This window comes from Erinaceus europaeus, chromosome 2 (genome assembly GCF_950295315.1).
Source record: "Erinaceus europaeus chromosome 2, mEriEur2.1, whole genome shotgun sequence".
Lineage (NCBI taxonomy): Eukaryota > Metazoa > Chordata > Mammalia > Eulipotyphla > Erinaceidae > Erinaceus > Erinaceus europaeus.
The window spans coordinates 112,763,948-112,783,035 of record NC_080163.1 but is presented as its reverse complement, the minus strand read 5'-3'; the positions used below and the strand labels follow the sequence as shown (position 1 = coordinate 112,783,035).

The 19,088-nt window shown below is 42.4% G+C and overlaps 1 protein-coding gene across 1 annotated transcript in view; it reads left to right on the top strand.

Moving 5' to 3' along the window:
* Positions 1–19,088, top strand: part of MCPH1 (microcephalin 1) — a 260,272-nt gene that overhangs the window by 223,071 nt on the left and 18,113 nt on the right. The window contains exon 13 of the mRNA XM_016185613.2: positions 18,746–18,983. Coding sequence (XP_016041099.2) covers positions 18,746–18,983 — 238 coding nt within the window. The remainder of the gene's footprint in view (positions 1–18,745; positions 18,984–19,088) is intronic.

Genomic DNA, 19,088 nt, shown 5'->3' with positions numbered 1-19,088 from the left:
GGACTAAGGAGATAGTGGTTATACAAATATATTTTTATTCCTGAGACACAGAAGTTTTTGGATTGTATTTCCAGCATCACCAGAAACCAGAATTTAGCAGTGCTCTGGTAAAACAAATAAATAAATAATCTGATATATATATTAAAATGAATCCAAAATTATAAGTTTTCTTTTCTTTCAAAAATTCTATAAAGTGTTTAAACATTTGTAAGTTTGGTGGTCTATATTGACAACAAATTTCTAATTCCCAAGCATTACAAGATTCCAGAGAATGCCTTTTTCCCTTGTGTGTAGAAGGAAAAATAAGTTCCTAAAATCTTGAAATGATAAAATTGCTTCTATTTGCTTGCATGAGGAATAAAAGAATAACTCACATAAGAAGGTGGGAAATAAGACACAAGACATAAAACATAACTCAGCCCAACTCAAACTTGGAAAATTCAAGCCAGTGGAACAAAAAGTGCCATTAAAATAAAATCCAGAAATATGGTTTTGAACAAATGCTAGCTGTAATACCGACCTCCACACCATTATGGTATTGTGGGTCATTCTCTAATAAACAAGATCTGTGCCCATGTGAGAGGGCCTTCCCTGGGCCAGACAGCCAGAACTTGTCCACCCAGAGCCGGAGTGGGAAGATTTGCCTCTTGCCCAGAATGGAGGATCACTCATCAAGCACATCAAGAGCACACATGAAAAAATGTAGAGACCAAAAGGGACAGAGAAGAAGTTGTCACAGGAACTGAGGTTCCTGTTTGCTCCAGCTGGGTTCATTTGCAGTGCCCTAGAAGAGTGAGCACCCTAAGAGAAGTGGGTAGAAGTAACAGGCTGGACCTGGGCAGGATTTGGGGAAGGGGCAGCAGATGGAATGCTGGGCTTAGTCAGGCCCCACGCTGAAGGGGATTCTATCTTTCAAAGAGCCTCTGACTCTAACTGACTTCCTCCTGCCCAGACTTAGCAGCCAGTGATGGAAAACTAGGTGGAGTCAGAGACACCAGGCCTGCAATAGTAGAAGAGGAAAGGCAGGCACGGAGTTATTGACACAGGGGAAATCACAGGACTGTGTTTCTGGTACAAGTGGGTTTATCTGTTAGTGAGGTGGATTATTGCATTTAACAACTGAAGTGACACCCGTGAAGTGGTTTGTTCTCATGATGTAGTTCCCCTCATCTCTTAACCTTTGTAAGACCAGTATCATTCATACTTTGTTCTTCTCTGGCAGACGACTCAATGAAGGTAGGATGCTGCTCTACTTGCTGAGTAGTTGCTCCATTTCTCTTTGCATCTTGGGTCCTTAGAACTCTTACCACCCTTCCAAGCGATTCTAACTCATTCTTGTCATTAGCCATTATGGAAGAAGCTCAACTCCTGCTTCTAGACACACCTTTTAACTCAGGGACAGTGTCTGGGGTTGGTGGTGTTTAAAGCTCCATTTGCTGAAATGTCGAGTCTGGTTCTGGTTTGAGAAACACTGTTTTAATTTTGTCAACTCAAAGCCCCTTAGGTTCATCTGGGGAGCTTCACTCTGATAGCCCACCACGCCCCTAAATGGCCTGAATTCATTGCCATGGGGTGTTTGGGGCAGGGGAGAGGAGGAGAGAGAGTCTTTCTAACCCTATCTTAACATCTCCCTGATGTGGGTTTGCAACCGTTTTCCAAACTCTGCTTAGAAACCCCAACTTGGGGAGTTGGGTGATAGTGCAGTGGATTAAGCGCACGTGGCGCATAGCACAAGGACCGGCATAAGGATCCTGGTTCGAACCCCGGCTCCCCACCTGCAGGGGAGTCGCATCACAGGTGGTGAAGCAGGTCTGCAGGTGTCTGTCTTTCTCTCCCCCTCTCTGTCTTCCCCTCCTCTCTCCATTTCTCTGTCCTATCCAACATCAATAACAACAATAACCACAACAACAATAAAACAACAAGGGCAACAAAAGGGAATAAATAAATATTTTTTAAAAACTTGGGGGGTTGGGCAGTAGCACAGTAGGTTAAGCGCACATGGCATGAAGTGCAAGGACCAGTATAAGGATCTTGTTCAAGCCCCCGGCTCCCCACTTGCAGGGGGGTTACTTCACAAGCGGTGAAGCAGGTCTGCAGGTTTCTGTCTTTCTCTCCCCTTCTCTGTCTCTCCTCCCTTGATTTCTCTCTGTCCTATCAAACAACAACAGCTATAGCAGCAATGACAACAATAATAATAGCGACAACATGAAGAGTAACAACAAAGTCAGCAAAATGGGGGAAATGGCCTCCAGGAGCAGTGGATTTGTAGTGCAGGCACCGAGCCCCAGCAATAATCCTAGAGGCAAAAAAGAAAAGAAGCCCCAACTCTTGAAATTATGTAATAATTACTAGACATGCTCTAGTATTTTTGTAAGTGAACCATACAGTTTTTTAAATGATCAAATCACAAACTCTGGAAAAAGCGAGGATTTATTTCCATAAGTATTTTTTCTTGACTGTTGAAGGATGAAAGCTGGAGTAGTTGGAAGTTGTGGCCTGGCTAGAGTGGAACCCCATGGTGTTCCAGCTTCAGTAGATCTCCCCCACTCCACCTCTTTCCCCCCTGCAAACTCTGAGGCATGAAACCCAGCTTTAAAATTACTTGTGGATTCCCAAGATGATTATGTATGTCTCGCTCATGTAGCCTTTAAAAGACCCACACAATGCTTTTAAAAACTCTTCCTTTGGCCTGTACACAGTTCTAACACCAAAGTATCTGCAGCCCCAGAAAGCAGAGGAGAGGGCTAAGTTCCAACTGAGTTGGAAGTGGCCTCTATCATGGCAGATACACAAAGAGGCTCATGTCTGTGTGTCACTTTTTACATAAAGTAAGAATTTTAGGAAGAGGCCTTCCAAAAGTAAACCTCTCACTGCCTAGCCTTTCCTTCCATTCATTCCTACAACATCATGGGTCTTATCTTAGTGGGAGTTTCACTGTTGAAAAACCATCATTCTGAACATTGCCAGGTGTAGCAACCCTGACAGCCTCCAATCCCAGGGATCCTCCAACATCCTTCTTTTTTTTTTTTAATATTTATTTTATTTTATTTATTCCCTTTTGTTGCCCTTGTTGTTTTATTGTTGTAGTTATTATTGTTGTTGTCGTTGTTGGATAGGACAGAGAGAAATGGAGAGAGGAGGGGAAGACAGAGAGGAGGAGAGAAAGATAGACACCTGCAGACCTGCTTCACCGCCTGTGAAGTGACTCCCCTGCAGGTGGGGAGCCGGGGTTCGAACCGGGATCCTTATGCCGGACCTTGTGCTTTGCGCCACCTGCGCTTAACCCACTGCGCTACAGCCCGACTCCCTTCCAACATCCTTCTACCTTTACTCCATGTGTGGATTTTGTGGTGAGAGAGAATATGTTCTTAGGGATTCCTCCCAACTTTTATTTCTGAAACACTGTGGTGTTAAAGCCAGTGGTAGTTCTATGTCAATTATATCTCCACAAAATAGGAAATAATACCTGAGAAATGTTTCAAGAAGTGAAACACTCCAGTGACTAGCAGCCCATTCTCACCTGAGACTTTCACTGCCCAGATCATGAAGGTTCTGGAGATCATTCAGACTGTTTTGACTGGTTTGCTGAGCTCCTGGCATAAGTGTGTGTTGTCTGCCACTGTTAGGTTATTCAACAATGTAGCTTCCTTTTTTTTTTCTTTTCTTCAGAAAGGCAGAGAAGGTGTGTGTGTGTGTGTGTGTGTGTGTGTGTGTGTGTGTGTGTGTGTACACAACGCCATAAGTCTAAGTGAGCTATTTTGTGGGCCCTGGAGCTTCTAATTCTAAAGTGATACAGATGTGTGTGGTGAGAGTTGTCCATCATTAGGGATAGGAGCCCACCTTTGAGACTTTGCTTCTACTGTAATGAAGGGCTTATCACATTAGGCACATTCTCTGCACCCTCTAAGGATGTGATAATGTCTCCTTTAAGTCCCAGAGGCCTGAAGGTTCTCTACCTGTCTTCCTCTCTTGGCCTTTGGCTAGGAGGAGGAAGTCTGTTTTGTGAATGCACCAAGCCAAATGTCTGGGACTGAGAAAAGATGAGTGGTACAGCACGAAACTGTGTGAAAACTGCCTGGTGGATACTGTTATAGATTAGTCTTCCAGGCAACTAGTTCAAAAAAAGGAGGGGGAACTGAAATGTTCCTATAATATATATATATATATATATATATATATATATATATATATATATATATATATATATACAGTCCTGTAACTCTGTATACTCACCAATCAGCCATCAGGTACCCCAGTAGAGCCACTAAGAATAGGACACCCATACAGGACTATTGAAAGAAGCAGGGGTGACTGGTAGGTAGGAGGGGCCCCTCAGTGCTGTGTGAGGACACTTGAGAGGCAAAGAACCTCAGGAGAGGGGCAGATCCCTTGGGCTAGCCACTGCTCCCAGCCCTGGCCCCTTGCCTTATTGCATGTGACCTCCCATGACCAGCTGCTTCCTCTCTGTGTCTTCAGCGTCCCGTATGAACAGGGGGTAATAACTACCATAGTTCTCATAAGTCTTAGAAGCAGTTTGCCTCCTTCTGGTCTTTTTTCCTGAAGTTCGTGTGCATCAGATCTCTAGATTCCACATATTAGTGAAACCATCTAGTACCTTTCATCTCTTAGTTCACTACACATAATCACCCCCAGTTCCATCTTCTTTGTCCCAAAGGACACAATATCATCTTTTTATTTTTTTTATTGTATACTAGTATTCCATGGAATATATATCGTAACTTAAGGAAGCAAACTATTTTTTTTTAATTTCTTTATTGGGGGATTAATGTTTTACACTTGACAGTAAATACAATAGTTTGTACATGCATAACATTTCTCAGTTTTACACATAACAATACAATCCCCACTAGGTCCTCTGTCATCATTTTTGGACCTGTATTCTCCCTACCCACCAACCCCAGAGTTTTTTACTTTGGTGCAATACACCAACTCCAGTTCAGGTTCTGCTTGTGTTTTCTCTTCTGATCTTGTTTTTCAACTTCTGCCTGAGAATGAGATCATCCCATATTTTATTTATTTATTTATTTTCCCTTTTGTTGCCCTTGTTTTTTTATTGTTGTTGTTATTGATGTCGTCATTGTTGGATAGGACAGAGAGAAATGGAGAGAGGGGAAAAGAAAGATAGACACCTGCAGACCTGCTTCACCACCTGTGAAGCGACTCCCCTGCAGGTGGGGAGCCGGGGGATCGAACGGGATCTTTACACTGGTCCTTGTGCTTTGCGCCATATGCACTTAACCTGCTGTGCTACCGCCCGACTCCCTATCATTCCCATATTTATCCTTCCATTGCTGACTTATTTCACTTAACATCAAACTATTTCTAATACTTGTGAAAACTATGATGGTTAATCCTTCAGAGGTGGGGCATGGGGACACTGAACTTTGGTAGTGGGTGTTTTATGGAAATATATAAATATAAATAGATATATAAATGCTGTAATCTTACAATCTTGTAAACTACTACTAATCACAAATTTAAAAAATTAACATAAAAAAGTAAAGAAAACTAGCCAAAGTAGTCAGCTATCAACCAACGTCAAACTTCTCATTCTGGCATCTAAATCAATGCTTATTAATATGTTTTTTTTTTAAAAAAAAGTACTATTGGACAGGGGAGATAATATAATGGTTATGCAGGACTCTAATGCCTGAGGCACCAAAGGTGCCAGATTTTTTTAAATAAATAAATATTAAAATACATACATATATAGTACAAGCTGACTCTCAGACTCTGTGAAAAGTATGGTGGTTATCATAGGGCATGGGGATTGAGAGAGGATTTTTTTTTTCAGTTTGTTTACTGGGGAATTAATGTTTTACATTCGACAGCAAATACAATAGTTTGCATATGCATAACATTTCCCAGTTTTCCATATAACAATACAACCTACACTAGGTCCTCTGTCATCCTTTTCTAGGACCGGTTTTCTCCCCCGACACCCACCCCAGAGTCTTTTACTTTGGTGCAATACACCAATTCCAGTTTAGGTTCTACTTGTGTTTTCTTTTCTGATCTTGTTTTTGAACTTCTGCCTGAGAGTGAGATCATCCCATATTCATCCTTCTGTTTCTGACTTACTTCACTTAACATGAATTTTTCAAAGTCCATCCAAGATCGTCTGAAAACGGTAAAGTCACCGTTTTTAATAGCTGAGTAGTATTCCATTGTGTGTGTGCATATATATACCACAACTTGCTCAGCCACTCATCTGTTGTTGGACACCTGGGTTACTTCCAGGTTTTGGCTATTACAAATTGTGCTGCCAAGAACATATGTGTACATGGATCTTTTTGAATGGGTGTTTTGGGTTCCTTAGGATATATCCCCAGGAGAGGAATTGCAGGATCATAGGGTAGTGAGAGAGGATTCTAACTGGTGTGATGGTACAAAAATTCTGATGGTGGAGAAAGTGAGTTGTATATGCATATATACCTACAGGGGTGGAATTATTGTCCTAAAATATTGTAACATTATAAGCCAATATAAAATTTTTAAAAAAGTTACTACTGCTTTTGCTAATCAAAAAACAAAACTAAAATTAAAACAAAATAAAAGAGGGCAATATCAGTCCCCTTTCTAGTAAAATTGTTGAGAGCAAAACAAATCATTATTCATTTACTTTCTCTATATACCACCTATGAGTGAAATCATATAGTGTTTGTCTTTATTTGACTTATTTTCCTCAATTTTCTTTTATATTATTGCAAATATAGGATTTCATCTTTATTGCCAAACAGTAGTCCATTATGTATATTTACTAGATCTTTTCCACTCATCTGTAAGGGATACTTAAGTTGTTTCCAGCCCTTGGCTATTGTGAATAATGCTGCAGTGAAGTATTCTCTGGTCATTAGGAATGTAGTCTGCAGGCCAGAAAGATTGTTCTGCACATGACTTGCATGCCTAATGCCCCAGATTTTATCCTGGCCACTGTATATGCCAGAACTGAGCAAGGCTCTGGCTGCTCTTTTGCTCATAAATAATTAATGTAACTTTGAGTGAGATCCCAGGGCTCCTCCACAATCCAGCCATGTGTCTCTCTAAGATCCTCCTCTGTGCCTGATGTTTTTTTTTTTTCTTTCCTCCAGGGTTATTGCTGGGGCTTGGTACCTGCACCACAAATCCACTGCTCTTGGGGACCATTTTTTCCCACTTTGTTGCCCTTGTTGTTACCCTTGTTATCATTATTGTTGTCATTGCTGTTGTTGTTGCTGGATAGGACAGAGAGAAATTGAGAGAGAAGGGGAGACAGAGAGAGAGAGAAAAAAAGATTACCACCTTTGAAGCGACCCCCCTGCAGGTGGGGAGCCGGGGGCTCAAACCAGGATCCTTATGCTGGTCCTTGTGCTTTGTGCCATGTGCACTTAACCCACTGTACTACCACCCAACCCCCTCCCCCATGTTTTTCTAGGATCTGCAGTAGTGGCACTGTCCCTGTGTGATGCTGCTTCAAGGGTGAAATTAACTTAAAGTGCACAGAAGTGCCTAGTAAATCCAATAGAAAAGAAAACAAAAGCAAAAATAAACCAATAGTACTACATCAAATTGAAAAGTTTCTGTAAAGCAAAGGGTACCACCACCCAAACAGAAAGACACGTAACAGCATGGGAGATGATCTTTACACAACACACATCAGACGAAGGGCTAATAACCAAAATATGTAAAAAGCTCAGTAAACTAATCACCAAAAATAAATAAATAAATAAATAACCAACCTCATTAGAAAGTGGGGCCAGGACATGGACAGAGATTTCACCGAGGAAGAGATCCAGAGGGTCAATCAATATATGAGAAGATGCTCAAAGCCACTGTAAATCAGAGAAATGCAAATAAAGACAACACTTTATTTCAGTTAAAATGCCACTCATTAGAAAGGACAGAAATGACAAATGTTGGAGAGGATGTGAAAAAAAAAAAAGAGAGATACTTCTTGCCTGCAAAGCTGAAGTGGAAAATGGTCCAGTCATTATGAAAAGCAATTTGGAGACTTATTGGAACACTAGGAATGGACTTACCCTACAACCCAACAACTCCTCTCCTAGGGATTTAACCAAAGGAAACAAAAGCACCTATCAGAAAAGATCTGTGTCTACTTGTATTCATAGTAGCATAGTTTGTAATCACCAGAATCTGGAAGCAACCAGATGTCCAACATCAGATGAGCAGCTAAAAAAATTGTAGTGTATATATACATGATGAAATACTACTCAGCTAATGATGAGGTTGTCTCTTTTGCATCCTCTTAGATTAAACTTGAGGATATCATGTTGAGTCAGATAAGCCAAAAAGAGAAAGATGAATACCAAATTATTTCACCCATTTGTGGGGCTTAGTAAAGTAGGGATGGAGAGGGAAAGCACAAAGTGAAGCATGGTCTAGACATGGTATATTGCACCAAAGCAAAGGATTTCTGGGAAGGTAGGGGATGGAGGAGAGGAAGAAAACTTTGGGGGCCTGGTATATAGTAAAATTGTACACATATGTCAGTGACTGCTCTGTAAAGCATTAACCCCCTCAAAAATATATATAAAATAAAACTGACCAGTCCCCCTAAAGTTAGAGAGATAATTCACTGGGTAAAATGAATACCTTGCCACATGCAAAGCCCAGGTTCTAGCCCCAGTGTTGCATGGGAGGTGCTATTGGTACTAGAGGAAATAGCAAGGAGCAATGAAACTGAGCATATATGAGACCCCATCACAACAAAATAAAATGATAAAATCAAGCCAGTAGGAAAAAGGGAAAAAAAGGAGTTTCTGGCATGAAGCAGTCTTAACTACATGCACGCTGATGTAATGAGACCAAGCTGAGTTTTGGACATGCCATGGGGCACAGAGGACAAATCAGTTGGTGGGTTACAAATGTCAGCAGGAATGCTCCTGCCTGAGCTGGCAGTGGCAAAGATGGCTTTGAGGGCTCTTAGGGTCTAATGCCCAGGGAAGGTGAACCAGAAAAGAAAGGGCTTAGGAAGAAAGCCAGGGCCTGTTTTCAAGTAGGAAGGCATCTGCCAGATGCTGTTCTACCTGCATACCCTGAGTAGCCATTATTTCAGCTGCACACTGGGGAGCACTCAAGACAGGATGGCAAAGATCAGTGTTAATGCAGTTGGGGCCTGTGATGGTGACCAGGCACATAGAAGGTCCAAGAGAGTAAGTCAACAGGCAGTAGATAAAGTCATGGAAAAGGTTAAACTTTTTTTAGGGTAAACAAATTAAGATGTAGTCACTAAGGGAGATAAACATCCAGTAAAGGACCTACTGAACTGCCAGCTGAGTAGTGGAAAGGATCTGAATTTATAATCATGAAATTACAAATACAGATATATAATATAGCCTGTAATTTAGGGGTTACATTCTTTTGAGATTGCTCAAGAAAACCACTTCTTCCTGCCTTATCTTATGCATGGAGACAGGATTCTTTCTTTTTTTTTTAATTTGTTTTTTGTTTTTATTTTATTTTATTTTATTTTAGACAGGATTCTTTCTGTCAAACCCTTCATAAGCACTGGTACACAGCCTAGAAAACTTCTCTGTCAAAACTCTTAATCAGAGTGGACAGCACATCTCACTGTTTCAAACATGTATCTTCTTAGTACTAAGATTTTGATGACAAAAACTGTGTTCTTGTTCACTTTTGTTTGCTTATGCTGACTGCCTGCCTGGCAAAAGCCACATCTATGAATTTGTGCCACAAGAGAGTAGCCCATTGTCATAACAGGGCCTCCACTTTGTAGGGAAATGATGGTTTGATCCATCTCAGTGCTGGAATATTTCATCTTCAGTGAGTGAGTTTTAAAGGTATAGGGCTGGTTAGATAGTTGCCACTCTTAACTATATTCCCTGAACCCACCAAAGGACCTGTTCTGTGTTATAACCACTTACTGATGCATTAATTTGGAGCATGATCAAAGTGGAAGAAAGAAATATGACGCCTTGAAGAGACGCTCTCTTACAAGGACACCCTGGCTCTGTTCTGAGAGTTCCTGAGAAGTTTGAGGAACAGAGCTACAACTGAGGAAGCTCAGTCACAAGTAGGCACCTTTACTCATGAAACCTTTCAGTCTTGTTGTGCTCAGTGGTTAGAACACCCTTCTGTTTCAGCACTCAGAGTGTAGGATCAGCACAGGAGGTTGTGGGTAGCTGCTCCTTGCTGCCTTCCTAGTAGGACAAAGTCAGCACCTTCCTGCAATCTCTTTCCCCTCTGTTGTGTCTCTCTTTTTGGCTCTCTGGTTTCAGGCTTTCCCTTTCATTCTTAAGGAAAAGCTAGAATATCACTTTGCCTAGAAAGTGCCACTTAGAGCTGGGAAGGTAGCATACTAGTTATGCAAAAATTATTTCATGCCAGAGAAATTAAAGTCTCTAGGTTCAACTCCCAGCACCACCGTAAGCCAGAGCTGAGCAGTGCTCTGTAAAGATAAAGTAAAATAGAAAGTGCCCCTTTCCAGGGAAGGCAGGGATATCACCTTCCCCAAAGTGAATGTTGTAAAACCATTTCTATATTCCTCAGGCCTTTTGTATCTTTTACCCATTTCCAAGGAACTAAGAACCATTATTTTTTATTTAAAAAAAAAAAAACCTTTATCTCTTTCAAAAAATATTTTACTGAGTATTTTCATGACAGCTTGGAATCTCTGAGCCTCACACAGATTGAGTAGAAAAAAGCCCATCTTGGTGTCCCTGTTAGCTGGCAGGGATCATTAGACCCAGCACCCCTGGGAGCATTCCTTCTCCTATGACACCCACACTCCTGATCCTGCACCCCACTCCCACCCCAGATCAGAGAGTGTTCCAAAGCACCTCTCTTCCTGTCCTTTACTTTTTTCTTTTTTACTCTCCACTCAAGATCCACATAGGTCTCCTATCTCTTCCTTCTGACACCAATAACCTAGACCTTCTGCCCTTCACAAAGCACCCCAAGGTATTCACTCCAGTTCTCAAGCACTCAGCTTCACCTGTTACCCCCATTGAGGATCTGTTTCAGCAGCTCTGGACCACCCTTGCCCACCTGTTGCTATGGGACAGGAGCAGTCTCTTTGCATGGGCCATCAGCTCCTGTCCCCACCTTGTTAATTCTGCTAGACTTCAGTACATCCCCAGAATGAGTGACTCTGCTTCCATTTCTTCCTTCCAGTTAGCATAATGTCCTGCAGCCCTGGGCAGATTTCCCCCTGGGCTCCTGCCTTTTCTGTTAAAATATTTTTTGTCTGGTCACTACTGCCCTGATTTCTCCTAATTCTGCTCCAATGAAGCTGCTTCCCAAGCTGGAGTAGACAGTTTTCCTGAAACTAGAAAAAAAAGTTATATTAATCTCTGTAATCTCTCATGTTATATTAATCTCTGTAATCTCTCATGCTTCCTAGTTGCTGGATCAGTTCACTGAGTCAGAGACTGTAATGGCCCCTACTCTGTGATAGTCATTGTAGTATGGGTTGTCGGGAAAGTTATGACTCATTTTTACATAGAAAAGTGCATCATGATTTCCTGACTACCCAATTGGTTCCATAGATATATTCTTGAACAAAACCAAAGATTCTGGCCCTGGATTCTAGCAGGAGAAACAGGAAATAAACCATAAAAAAATGAACTGCTAGTTATATTAGAAAGTGATAAAGTGGGGGTCGGGCGGTGGCGCAGTGGGTTAAGCGCATGTGGCGCAAAGCGCAGGGACCGGCGTAAGGATCCCGGTTCGAGCCCCCGGCTCCCCACCTGCAGGGGAGTTGCTTCACAGGCGGTGAAGCAGGTCTGCAGGTGTCTATCTTTCTCTCCCCTTCTCTGTCTTCCCCTCCTCTCTCCATTTCTCTCTGTCCTATCTAACAACGAATTGCGTCAACAAGGGCAATAATAATAACCACAACGAAGCTACAACAAGGGCAACAAAAGGGGGGAAAAAAATGGCCTCCAGGAGCGGTGGATTCATGGTGCAGGCACCGAGCCCAGCAATAACCCTGGAGGAGGAAAAAATAAAATAAAAAAAAAAATAAATAAAAAAAGAAAGTGATAAAGTATGTAGCAAGAGAAGAAGTAGAATCAGCTGAGAGGGATGAGTGGAAGGAGGCCACATACTTGATCACAGGCCTCTATGTGAAGTGGGGCCAGCGGTGGGTTTGCAGGAGGAAAGGAGAGAGCATGTTGACCACCACCAGGGCATCAGCTTTTACTCCAGGCCTTGAACTGAGAAGTAGCATGTCACTGTAGAGGGATAAGCTGGCAAGCAGGGATGCTGGATGGGTAGAAAGCACAGTGAAAGTGGGTGTCTCAGCAAAATTCACTGTGTGATGGAAAAGAGCTGGCTCCCGGTTCATTTTCTTAAGTTCAGATAACATTTAAGATTGGCTCTCTGTGTGATTCAGTCGGTAGCACAGTGGGTTAAGCACAGGTGGCGCAAAGTACATGGACCAATTTAACAATCCTGGTTCAAGCCCCGGCTCCCCACCTGCAGGGGGTTCACTTCACAAGTGGTGAAGCAGGTCTGCAAGTGTCTATCTTTCTCTCCCCCTCTCTGTCTTCCCCTCCTCTCTCCATTTCTCTCTGTCCTATCTAACAACAGCAACATCAACAACAACAATAATAACTATGACAATAAAAAAAAACAAGGGCAACAAAAGGAAATAAATATTTTTAAAAAGATTGATTCTCTGTGGTACACGGTTCTGAGTTTTAGCAAGCTTACAGATTTAGCAAAGGGAACTGGAAAAAAAATTAGGATAGAATTTTAGGACTTACTGGTATTTTTGGCCAACTAGTACCATAACTCAATTAGTCAGATATCTCACCAGGGGAAGTGCCTACTTTGCTATGCATGTGACCTACACTTTCAGGCCCAAAACATCACGTGGGAGTACTATCACTGGGGGGAAGCTTCAGTGTTGTTCTGTTTCTGTTTTAAAAAAGTCAACCCAGAGGAGCTAAGCTCTGGTGACAATCACTCAGTAAACCATAATTCATCTGACAGTTCAGATCTGCAGAGAGAAAGCATTCTTTTACTGAATGAGTGGTGTCCCTCCGTGACCACCTGTAGAAACCAGATGAAGTTAAGGAAAGGGCCAGGACTTAAGGCTTGACCCCTAAACTCGAAACCCGACACCACTGTTTACTGGTGTCTGAGCTTTGGTTTCTTCAAATATGAGAATTCCAGGTTGAGTGGTTTGCATCTCCTCTTCTGTATGTGGCTCCCAAGAACCACTGGAAACTGTCAGTGAACCAAAGAGGGATATACAAGAAAAGCCCTCACTAGAGGGGAAAGCAGATTCCCACTGAAATCTAGTTACCAGGTCTGGAGTAAACAGAACCCCACCCTGCTAGGGAAAGAGAGAGGCAGGCTGGGAGTATGGATCAACCTGTCAACGCCCATGTTCAGCGGGGAAGCAATTACAGAAGCCAGACCTTCCACCTTCTGCATCCCACAGTGACATTGGGTCCATACTCCCAGAGGGTTAAAGAATAGGAAAGCTATCGGGAGAGGATGGGATACGGAGTTCTGGTGGTGGGAATTGTGTAGAGTTGTACCCCTCTTATCCTATGGTTTTGTCAATGTTTCCTTTTTATAACTAAATTTAAAAAAAGAGAAAAGGAAAAAAGAAACTTGAATGCCCTCCCATGATGGGGGTTTATGCCGGGCTAGCTTCGCTGGAGAGAGAGACAAGGAGCTCGTGGCAGCGTGGTAATACAATTCTTTATTGATGCAGACACCCCAGAGTCGGGTGTGAGCACAACGGGTTTAGGCCACGTGGAGCTAGCAAAATGGCCACCTCCTGCTATGCACGTCAGCCCTTCTCCAGGTCGGGATGCGGAAGAGAAAGAGAGTGAAACCAGGAACAGCAGCAGACTTTCTAGGGTAAAAATGGAAGTGGCAAGTTGGGAATGGGATTGGCTAGGAAAGGGGGTGGAGAAAACAAGACACTCTGGGAAGGTAGAAGGCTAGCAGGATTTGTGTACCCTGCAGGCATGGGTGGGGATCTTTCAGGCAAAACAATGATTATGTAAATAGGCCATAGTATCAAGCAATGCATGGGAGCTGGTGTAATGCCCAACAGGTTTACATGTCAATCAAGGATAAATAACTGGAAGTCATTGAAGTTAGACACACTGGGTGAAGCCTGGTCCTGCTTTGCTTTGCCAATAGAATAAACTAGAAGGTTCTGACCTGTTGTTTTCAACTGGTTATGTTGTTTTCACCGGGCTGGCTTCACAAGTGGGTAACAGACGACCAGGGATTCATGGTTGAGCTGTAGGCAGTATCTCTTTATTCATGCAGGACACAGCACAATCTAAGACGAGCTAAGCTGAACTCAAGGTACAGTACAGTACTCTAAAACTCATAATGCTGTCTTTATATATACTTCCCAAGTAGGGTGGAAACAGGATGTGACATAGAGAGGGTGGAGAGAAAAGTGACTGGTGAAAATCAGGGTGTGATAAAGAAGGGATCAGGGTGTGACAAGGAGCGGGGGGGGGGGGGGGCAAAAACATATCATGAAACAGTGGGGATTGAACCAATGCCCTGGAGGGAGGTGCTTGTTAACAGCGGTTATGTAAATAGAATGAAGTGGTTATGTAAATAGAATAGTGTTAAGCAGGGGGGATTTAAACCAAATGAAACAGAAGGGGTCTCATGCATACCAACACTGACCTAAGTTCTGCTCCATCTGTTTAGCTTTTTTCTTTTTTTCTCTGAAGATACAAATGGCATCATTTGCAGAAGATAGTGAATGCTCTTTGACCTTAATTTAGACCTTTCTGCCAGTCCTATCCCTTATATCCAAGGACTCAGACAGCAGAGATGCTGTGCTGCCTTCCACCTTCTTGTCTTACATTTATGCATAAGTACATACTCATTTTCTTCCTATGTGCGTGTTTGTCATAATCATTTCCCTTCACAGAGAAAAACAGAATGTTTCTTGCCACCTCAGATTCACCTGGCTCCCAGCATGTGCTATTTATTTCAGAGGCTACAGAATCAAGCAGTTAGGAAATCACCTTTGCACCATAGTTTACTTTAAACTGACTTCCTAGCCTCAGTAGAAGCTTGTGTTTTGTGGGACTGTTTATCTTTACGAATTTGTAGACTATTTTATTTTAAATTTTATGGCCCTGGAGATTTTTCACAACTCTTAAGTTGTAAAAGGCTTACATGTACAGTGCAAATAATTCTTTTTTTATGATTGCACAGTTTATTCCTATTTATTTATTATTATTATTATTTATTTATTTATTAGATAGAGAGAGAGGAAAAAGGAGAGAAAGAGACAGGAAAAGAGAGAGACACTTTTTTTTAATTTTATTTAAGAAAGGATAAATTAACAAAACCATAGGGTAGGAGGGGTACAACTCTACCCAGTTCCCACCACCCAATCTCCATATCCCACCCCCTCCCCTGATAGCTTTCCCACTTTCTATCCCTCTGGGAGCATGGACCCAGGGTCATTGTGGGTTGTAAAAGGTGCAAGGTCTGGCTTCTGTAATTGCTTCCCCGCTGAACATGGGTGTTGACTGGTCGGTCCATACTCCCAGTTTGCCAAAAGAGAGACACTTTTATAGAAAAAAACATGTTTCAGCTTAAATGTAGCTAAAGAATGAGACCAAGGCCGTGAGGAGGGCAGGGAGTTATGTTTATTTCTCATCAAGGGATTTAGGTCAATTTCAACCAGGCTTGAACATGAAAAGCGATTCTTCTCTGTGAACATAAAGTGAGTTATTGGTGGAGGGAATTCCCCCCCCCAGGAAAAGTAGGTTATATTGTCCATTTTGCACATTCATTTCGGTAATTACAGATGTGCTCATCAGATTGTCCTCTGAACCAGCCACAGCATCTGAATTAAATAAAATGAAAATGTCTTAAGTTCATTTTGTAATTGTGTGAAAGTTACAATTTCTAAAATGATCTTTAATCATTTTGAGCAGACACTGTTTGGTCAGTGTAAATACATCTGGCTACTACTGAAGTTATTCTTTTTGGCAAAAAACCAGAAGGAACATCCCTTTCTCATTTAACATCCCCAGACCATGTACTCCACCAGCTATGAGCATGTCCTGGGCCCCAGCCAGAGGTATTTTCTGGCAGTTGGCAACATGCAGGCTGGAACAGTATGTTGATAAGTGTCCCTAGGAGAGAGCGAGCACACAATGTTAGAACACCCGCTTGTACACCTGATGCCCAGAAGCTGTAGGTTCAAACCTGTTAGCTCTGCCTTGTGCCAGAACTGAGTGGTGGTGCTCTGGTCTGTCTCTGTCTCTCTATCTCTCTCTCTCTGTAAGTAAATCCTTCATTAAAAGAAATAAATGTTTCACATTAGATTTTAGAACCAATTGTTGTTCATTGCTCTTGTAAAAGGGATTAAAAAGACACTGAAAATAACCACCAAGTAGACTTTTAAGTGTATTTATTTGAAACTTTTCTTCCTAAAGTTAGAATGAGAAGAGCCCTGGCTGTGGCAGTCAGAGATTCCTGCTATGAACCTTTTGTGTAGCTTACAGATAGAAACAGGCTGGGGGTTTGGATTGACCTGCCAACCCCATGTCCAATGGAAAAGCAATTACAGAAGCCAGAACTCCTACCTTCTGCACCCCAAAATTAATTTTGATCCATACTCCTAGTAGGGGAGAAGTGATAGGAGGAATAGCCTAAGAAGGCTCTGAACTCCAGCTCCATCAGGACCTGGAGAGAGAAGATGCAAACGGGAGGGACATTTGGATGTAGTAATAGGGTCATGAGTGGCTTGGAGGGGAAGAGATGATAGGTAACCCATGTCTGCAGCCTTAGGAGAACTGCTGTGGCTTGCAAGGGAGGGACTGGGTCTTCAGAACTCTGGAGGTGGGAACAGTGTGGAATTATACCCCTGTTATATAATTTTGTAAATCAATACTAAATCACTAATAAAATTTTTAAAAAAGAATTAAGGGGTTTTTTTGTTTTGTTTTAGAGACATTCATAGGACCAAAGATGATTCCAGATTTGGTCTCATATAACTCAAAATCTAGACCTTCCTAGCATGGTCCATGATGAGTATCCAAAAAGACTGTTTAGAAGAAGAGATGGGTGGAGTTGGACTAGACAGCAGTCTCTAACATCAGGAAATGGTTGATCACTGAATTTTCCTAATCAGTCTTTCAACTGTGACCATATCAATTTGGAAAAATTCCTTCCTGCCCTCTTCTCAGTGTAGCAGGGCCACATGGCAACCCAGTCTGGACTGTGGGGTTTCCCCTGAAGCTCCAGCTTCCACTGGCCACAGTTGGCCCTTTAGTGGCTTCTGCCTCAGTAGCATCACTTCCAAAAGTAAATAACAACCCTTCCCACTGCCTGCCTCAAGGGTCACTGCTGGTACCTAAACCAAGAGCATAGTCCATACCTCTGAAACCACATCCATACCATCAAATCCTATGGCCACTTACTTGCCTCCCAAAGAAGCTGTTCAAGGCCACTCTCAATGTTGTAAAGTTTGAATCTGGGGATGAGAGAAGAGAATTCAGTTTGGACCATATTTAAGTGTAGGTTTGAACCAGTTCCCCTAATATTATAGCTCTATTTTATAGCAAGATTCTCTTTTCTTAAAAACAACAGTCTTAGGAAAGTGGAAGAACAATGACTTCCTTCTCAGATTTTATGAGATATGCCTCTTTTTTTTTTTTTTTTTTAAGATATGCCTCGTTTCCTACCTGCCACCTCTTCCAGATGACACTTTTGGTTGGGTTTTTTTTGCCTCCAGTTGCTGGGTCTGAGTGTTAGCACTACGAATCCATTGCTTCTGGTGGCCTTTTTTTTTTTTTTTTTCATTTGATAGGACAGAGGTGTCCTGCTGCAGGTGGGGAGTGGGGGCTCAAACCTGGGTCCTTGCACTTCACATTATGTGCGCTTAACCAGGTGCTCTACCACCTGGCCCCCAGGTGACACTTCTGACACAGACCACTTGGTCCCTTTTCCCACAAAACTCCCATCCTAACCCTTCACTTGTTTGAGCCACTGACTGAGGCTGGTCAATTCTCTCCATAGGGAAACAAGCAAAAATCTTCACAATGTGGACAATAGATTGCCCTCGGTGTCTCTTTCAGGTTCTTTGCACCTAAAAAACAGCCTATTTACATGTGCCAGTTATATAAGGAATATTAAGGATAACTGGGTTTTTGTCCCTGTCCTCCAGGAGGGGGCAGCTTTATCAGAATACTAGCTGTACATCCTTTCCCACCCCTTGAATTGTTTCCCGCTCCTGACCTCCATTTCTGAAACTATCCATAAACCACCTCCCTCCTTGGACTCTTTCAACTGCACTATTAGCCTTAAAAAGGGGCAATATTCGTGAGTGGCAGAACAGTGCTGTGTTGTGTCTCCTCCAAGAAAAAAAGAAAAAGTCCACCAGAAATGGTGGAATTATGCAGGTGCAAAAACCTTGGCAGCAAAAATTAAAAATAATAATAATATACACATTACACCACTGGGTCACTGGTTTCTCAGGTCAAGGAAAAGTCATAATTTCTGTTTAGGGTTTGCAATAATTCTGAGGTTTTGTTTTGTTTGCTTGTTGTTGTTTTTGTTTTGTTTTTGCTTTACTTAAAACTTTCTTACTTGAACTTTTGTTCATAGATCATAGAAAACATCAATGTTCAAATCAGTGTCCACTCTAAAGGGGGATACATGTACTCAAATGAACTTAAAAGACCCTGTCCTTTCTCAACAAATGAAGTGAATTGGGTGAACTTACCTGCTTGACCCTCCCTTCTCTCCACAGCTCTGCCGCCTAGAGCGCCAGCTCTCTGAGCACAAATACCAGGGAACCTTGTTTGCTGACCAGCCCACCATGTTCATCACCCCCGACAGCAACCCTCCCCAAAGCAAGCTGTGGGAGCTTGTTCTCCTGAGTGGGGGACAAGTGGCTCGAGCCCCTCGTCAGGCCAGCATCTTTATCGGACCCTTCCGAGGGAAGAGGAAGCTCACTGTCAAGTACCTGACCGAGAAGTGGATCCTAGGTAGGTGTCTGTGTCCAGCTCACAGGGGGTTTCTGTGGGAGCAGGGGAGCCTTTTGACTATGGAAGCTGTCTGGTATTCCCCCAGAAAAGAGTAGTCTTTTGCTG